The sequence below is a fragment of the Embiotoca jacksoni genome, unplaced genomic scaffold (genome assembly GCF_022577435.1).
Source record: "Embiotoca jacksoni isolate LCO1_2020_lvr unplaced genomic scaffold, fEmbJac1.0.p SCAF_43, whole genome shotgun sequence".
NCBI classification, from domain to species: domain Eukaryota; kingdom Metazoa; phylum Chordata; class Actinopteri; family Embiotocidae; genus Embiotoca; species Embiotoca jacksoni.
The window spans coordinates 2,371,759-2,378,515 of NW_027185396.1; the positions used below are offsets into that span (position 1 = coordinate 2,371,759).

At 44.7% G+C, this 6,757-nt stretch overlaps 1 protein-coding gene across 1 annotated transcript; it reads left to right on the forward strand.

The window, feature by feature from the left end:
* The first annotated feature begins 2,872 nt into the window (after window positions 1–2,872).
* LOC138210157 (olfactory receptor 13C4) lies at window positions 2,873–6,198 on the forward strand. The gene is made up of 4 exons (XM_069169122.1): window positions 2,873–2,887; window positions 3,031–3,090; window positions 3,784–3,856; window positions 4,372–6,198. The coding sequence occupies exons 1-4, from the start codon at window positions 2,873–2,875 to the stop codon at window positions 5,496–5,498; spliced, it is 1,275 nt and encodes a 424-aa protein (XP_069025223.1). The 3' UTR covers window positions 5,499–6,198.
* Window positions 6,199–6,757: the final 559 nt, after the last annotated feature.

A 6,757-nucleotide genomic window follows, 5' to 3' on the forward strand; every position in this document is an offset into this window, starting at 1 on the left:
CTCCTCCCCCCACCAGGAGGTCTGGGGGTGTGGCTGAAGGAGAAGACAGAGGAGAGAGCAGCAGGGTGGATGTTGTCCGGTGTGATCCAGGTCTCTGTGAGACCAAGGAAGTCCAGCGATGAAGTCTGTCTTCAGCTGACTGTCAGTTCCAGAGTCCTCCTGTGACGAGGTGTTGGGTATGAGTGGAACGGGTGGGACAGATAACAGAGGAAAGGTTACGGTGTTGGTGTGAACGAGTGAGAGGCCTGTAGTATCTATGAGTAGATATACGCACAGGGACGGGAAGTACACATACTCAGATAGTAGTAGTTATACTCAGCGTCCACCGGAGACTCCAACGAAAGACTCCTTTGTCTTGATCCTCCGAGTCTTCATACGACGAATCTTGGCCGCTGAAGCTGACCCTTCAAACACTTCCTGGTTATACAACAGGGTTGACGATGGTTGGCTACAGCTGGTCAGACCACACCCCCCTGCTCATTACACCTACAGGCACCAGGTGGTTCAAATGGGCAGCAATAGAAACTCAGCTGATTTCTAAACAAAAGAAACTTTTCACAAAATCTCCAAATATTGCCACAAACTGGTTCTGGACAAAACCTATTTACCTCATAGGTAGAAAGTCAAATAGAACTAAGTTCTTGATAGAATTGGAATAAAAGTCCAGCAGTTTAACTCTCACTTGAATAAAAACAAAGGTTTCCGGCCGAGCGCTTCTTCTCCTTTGAGTTTTATTTATTTAGTTAGTTTTTTTAAAATCTTTTGTCGAAACAATCTCTCGAGAAGGAATGCTGTTCCACCATCTTGTTCAGTTTCACCGAAAAAGCACTTAAGATTGAAATCAAACTTGATTGAGTCGATGGGGAAATGAAAGCTGCGTGGTTCAACACTTTAAACATAAAGTCTTCGTTGAAAATATTTGATCCACCTCTTTTAATAACACACCGTTACCCAGAATCCTCCCTGTTTTCTTCTTCCCTCTCCTCTTTCTTTCTGCCCCTTTGAACAGCGCTCCTCTTTTTTTTTTTTTTTTATCTCCCTCTGAATGTTTTGCTTGTTTTGATCCCCTCTGTCTCCTCTTTCCTTTTTTAACCCCCCCCCCCTCCCGGTCCCAGAGGGCCGGTTCAGCTTCCACGCTGTCCAGCTTGTGTCACCTCCTTCATTAAGTGCCTGTTTGGTGTTTGACTGACAGCACCAGCTGCTCCTCTTCTGATTTCCCAGCAGTCGAACTGTGTTAAATAAAAACGCTTGAACAGGCAGATGACGTTAGTTTGTAGAAGAAAGATTAAGATGAAATAGTTTTCCTTCTTTTGAGTATTTTTTTCTTTGTCGTTCTTTCTTCTCTTCCACCTCCTTCTATTCCTGGACATTCCCAGCGGAGCAGCTGAGCCCTCCAGACAAACGCACCCTAAATAAGGCTGGAGGTATGCCATCACCGTCCCCCCCCCTCCATCCTGATCCCTCTGCTCCTCTTTCGTCTCTCTCTCTGCCCCTCCTCCCCCACCGTCCCTCTAAACTGTCCCCTGTCCTCTGGTTGTCTCTGCCACGCATTCATGTTCGGTCCAGTGTTGTACGAGTGTAACAGAAATAACACAAAATCACAATCCAGTACAGTTTTAATGAAGCTGCTCTTCCAGTGTGCCACAAATGTTGATGAAACCCTCTCTGGTCATTTTTGAGAGCAATTTCTGATGAAAAGTTGACTTGTGAGTTTATGAACAATTAATCCCATTTTAAGCTGCACTCAAAAGAGTAAACTAAAATTCACTCTGTTTTATCCTGACCTTCATGGTGTACACACAATGGTAAATGGTCTGTACTTGTACAGCGCTTTATCACCTTTTGGTCTCAAAGTACTTTCACATGTTTTCCCATTCACCCACTAATGAGACAGATCACCATGCAGGGTGCTGCCATCAGGAGCACACTCACACACTGATGGTTCACCATCAGGAGCAACTTCGGGTTCAGTGTCTTGCTCAAGGACACTTAGGCATGTGGACAGGAGAAGCTGGGGATTGAACCACCAACCTTCTGATTAGTGTTCAACCCACTCTACCGTCTGAGCCACAGCCTCCCTGATGAAGGGGATTGATGAAGTCTAATGAACTTGGTGATCCCTTTACTTCTATTTAATGTGACATGATTGGACCATGTACTTGCACTTTATTGGATGATTAACCTGTTAGCAGGCTGAAGATGGAGAACATGGCACACATTATACCTGCTAAACATCACAATAAGCACTGTGAGCATACATGCTGATGTCAGCATTTACCTTCGGCAGACTCGAGACTTAATTATAAAATTTATAATGAAATTAATTTGTTGATATGTATACAAAATGAATCAAAAAAATGTAAATAAATAGTTAACAAAAACTGACGCTCCGTCTGTCTCGATCTCTCCGAAGCTTTCTGTTTGTAGTATTTCTATCATTTTCAGCCTTTTCACTGACTGACGGGTGCTCGGTGTATTTTAGTTTTGTCTGTCAGTCTGTCTGTGTTCCCTCTCTCATGTCTGATCTCCCTCTCTGCTCGACTGCTCATCTCTGAGAATCACCACGTCTTCTGTTGCAAAGACGTGAAATAGACACGCTGGTCCTCTACGACAAAACGTGAAATAGACATGCATGACCACTACGGGAAAAACGTGAAATAGACACGCATGTACACTACGGCAAAACGTAAAATAGACACGCCGGTCTTCTATCTTCCCACCAGCTGACATGGATCTCTTTAACAAACCTCGACTCCCTGACTGAGTCTTTCATCATTTGAGGTCTGGATTTGGGTTAAGCTTTGATTTGTGACGGAAGCTTCTGTCTGTAAGTTTACACTCCGGTATCCATACTACCACGCTATTTAGTAAGATGTCGTATGTCCCAGTACGTAGTATGTTAAATGTAGGATGCCAAAAGTACCAGGATGTTCTGCTACATCCGGTCATATTTTACAGTCTGCAGGTCAGCATGCTGCTCTGCTCTGGATGTTCTGACCCACAATCCTCGGCAGGGTTTTTGTCCCTCAGAAGAAAGACGACGTCATGTCCCTCCGAGATGCTCAGACCTGCTGTCTCACCGTCCTCTGGGTTGGCCGAGGGCTGATGTTCTGTATATCCATAGAAATACGTTTTTTTTTTTTTTTTTAATGCTAACAGCATTAAAAAAAAAATAATTATTTCTTAAAATTGAGTGGTTTTTTTTTAAATATCTTGTCAAATCCAAATTGAGGATACATTTACACATTAAAAGAATTACTCTGAATCGTATGATAATATCTTACTGAAATCTCTTTAAACAGAACTTTAGGTTGGCAGGTGAAGAAGCCCTCATTTTTTTGTTTTTTTGTACTTCACACTGTTTCAGTGTTTTGCAGGTTGTTTTGGGCATTTTTGTAAATTTCCCTGAAAATGTTAGCAGCATTTTAAATCTGGAAAATATATATTTTTTTTGTAGTGTCTTGTCAGGCTACAGGACTCATTCATTCACCGTCTGCACCGCTAGCCTGCATCAGTCTTTAATAGAACTCATTACAATACATGCAGTATTATAGCTACACCATCATGTCTTCTGTTTGACAGACTGGAACTGCACCGTGCAGCTTTAAATCGGCTGATAGTGACTGCTCCTCCACAGATACCCGTCTTCACCACCGGGGGGCAGTCTCACCCTTTCAGTCTGAACATCATTTCATGACAGCAGTTTTCCAAAAAAGACATTCTTCTCTGGACTGTGGCGAAAATTTTCGATCAATTTGCGACTTGAAGTCACAAAATTTGCAGCTAAACGAGAATAAAACTGATAATTTTTGTTTCAAAGGTTCAGGAAGAGAAACTTTCTGCTCCGAGTCAGCAGGTAAGAAACTCTGACACGTTTCTTTTTTTTGTCCCACAGGGTGTATAATCACATTTTAATGGATTTACTTTATTTTGGAAAAATGTATTGTTACAGAAAAACACTCGCATGATAAATCATCATTATAATGGCCAAATCCCATATCTATAAATGTAAATTTACAAGAAGCCGTCAGCAAAGAGTTCAAGCAATTTATGTGACTAAATTCAACACTCTCTAATGCAAAAGGCAATTCAAACTATCAGCTTGCACTAGATTGATTTTTCAACGCCTCTGCCTTGCTGATGGTGATGGTTACCCACACAGACTGTTGAGTCCATTTCAACCAAACATGTCCGCTGTGATTCCGGGAACGGACGCGCAGCAGCTCACCGAGCAGCGCGACTGCAGCCAGGACAACCAAACGGAGCCGCGCGTCACCGGTGGCTGCCTCTTTCTCTCCATAGTGCCTTACGGACAGGCTGTGCCGGCGTTGATATGCACTTTTGTTGTCATGACTCTCTTCTCGTTTACAGTGAACGTGCTCACGCTGTTCTGCCTCGGCCGGTCCGAGGACCTCTCCTGGCAGCCGCGCCTCACCTTCCTGAAGAACCTGATTCTGAGCCACCTGGTGCAGACTGCTACCTTGGGTCCGGCGGTCATCCACTCTCTGGTCCAGCGCCGCACCACGGCATTCAGCACCTGGTGTTACGTTCAGTTCTTCTTTGGATGTACCACCATCTTCTCCAGCCTCTTCCCCATCACCTGCATGGCACTGGAGCGCTACCTGTACGTGTGCCACGCCACCCGCTACCTGGTTATCCTCACTAACGTGCGCCTGCGACGCGTCCTGGCCTTCATCTGGGTCTACTCCATCGCCATCGGTGTCATCATCATGGTGCTGCTGCACACGGAGGGAGGAGAAGTGAACGGACAGGTCACCCAGGGGCTGCTGTGCGAGCCGGACATCATGAAGCAGCACATGGGCTTCCCCCAGGCCTCTGCCATCTTTCGCAAAGTCGCAGGCTTCATCGCTCTGCTGCTGTGTCTGCTGGCCTGCGCCTTCTCCTACCTGAGGATGTACCAGGAGGCGCGCAACACAGTGGTACCGCTCAACGTGGTGAACACCTCAGCGCGCAAGACTGTGCTCTTCTACTGCGGCATGCTGTTCATGCAGCTGCAGCCAGTGCTGCGCAAAGTCATCTCGGACGCGCTGCGGGAGGTCGACGGGACCGTGGCGATGGTGGGGGTCTCCTCTCGGTCTACCTCACTACTACCTCTGCAGCGTGAAGCCGACCCTCTCGGGCACGGCGGCGGTGCTGCACGTGTCCCTGCTGATCATGCTCATAGTGCCGCCGTGCATCAACCCGCCGGTGTCCGGACTGAGGAACGTGGAGGTGAGACAGGTGCTGGTCAGGATGTTCCTGTGGTGGACAGAGGAGGGGCGCGGCGGAGAGAGGAGTTTGAAACATTGTGCGTCCGGGATGACCTCAGGTGGCGTCCGCTCCTGTTTCAGAGCGATGGATGCGGGACAATGTTGTTCTGGGGTACCGCAGGGGTCCAATTCTGTTCTCACTGTACATGCATCTTGGATCTATTTTCCAAAAACATAGCATTTCCTATCACCTCTATGCCAACTATAGTCAAATATACCTCCCCCTGAAATCTGGCACTGCCTCTGTGAATTCATGAATGAGCTGCCTGGCTGATGAAAACACCTGCCTCAATGACAGTGAAACGGAGATCTTGCTGCTCAATCCATCTCACCTTTTAGCTGTGACACCTGAACGTCCTTCGTCCTTCCGCCCCCTGCTGTAACTGCAGCCATGTTGCTTTGTGTGGTTTCGTTTTGTTCATTCATGTAATCCTGTGTGAATGTAAAGTTGCGATCACGATGTTGCAGCAGGAGATCTTGTTTTCTAATGTGCACACAGCAGGTATTTACAGAAATATGTTGCCATTGTTTAGATGCGATCAGTCTTTAGGTTGCTGGTAAAACTCGTGACTTCAGCAGGAACCACTTTTGAAATTATGGGTACGATGCATCTGTTTGTGTGGCTCAGTGTTTTGTTGTCGTGTGAGTAAGAGCACTGAACTTTTGTACTTTCATTTGCTGTTTTAAAAAATCCTGAAGAAACACCAAATGAAGTGAATCGTAGAGGGTCCAGATAATAACTTGGTTACACTTTCTTTGATCGTTGGGTTCTTTGCTATTTACAATTAAATAATGGATAATACATCAAAGTGCCAAGTAATCTCTTGAGAACATTTACATGCATATGGAGGGGAATGTTTGGATTGACTTGATTGATAGAATATTTAATCAAGTGTTAATACTTTTTTTCTGGGATATAACTGTCTATATTGTGTCACATTTCTGGAAAATATGTGCTATGATGACAAATGTATTGTTAGAAAATGGTTTCTCAATAAAAATACATATGAAATACTTGAAAAAGAATTATGGTATATGATATTGAAGCTCATCACACCTATGACCTATATGTGTATCACTCTCTCGCTCTCTCTCTCTCTCTCTTAGGAGTGAATGCATACCCCTGAGGAACGATGTGCAAACCAAAGTGTTGGGTTCCTTTCTATAATACAAATGATATTATCATGAATAAAAATGATGATAATATGAATACAATAGAATCAAATTAAACTGACATCGTGGCACACAAAATGCCAGATAGCCACGCTTTGCACTGTCTAGGTGTGAAAGTTTCCTGTAGTGGATGAAAACAAAACCTACTGTATGTTGGGAGTCACGTGACCTGCAGGGAAATTAAACTTGTACCAAAAACAATAATTTTGAGTGCATCATCCTTGTAGTGTACTACATGTTTCTGTACTGACAGTGTGAACACACTCAAAATAGCAATTTGAAACAACACTAATCTGTCAAAATTCCTGCACATT

What these genes read in the sequence shown, in the direction of transcription:
- LOC138210157 (XM_069169122.1), top strand. An exon ending in GCTGTCTCACCGTCCTCTGG is followed by an intron (nt 3,091 to 3,783) that starts GTTGGCCGAGGG and finishes CAAAATTTGCAG; the next exon opens with CTAAACGAGAATAAAACTGA. An exon ending in TTTCTGCTCCGAGTCAGCAG is followed by an intron (nt 3,857 to 4,371) that starts GTAAGAAACTCT and finishes TCTCGTTTACAG; the next exon opens with TGAACGTGCTCACGCTGTTC.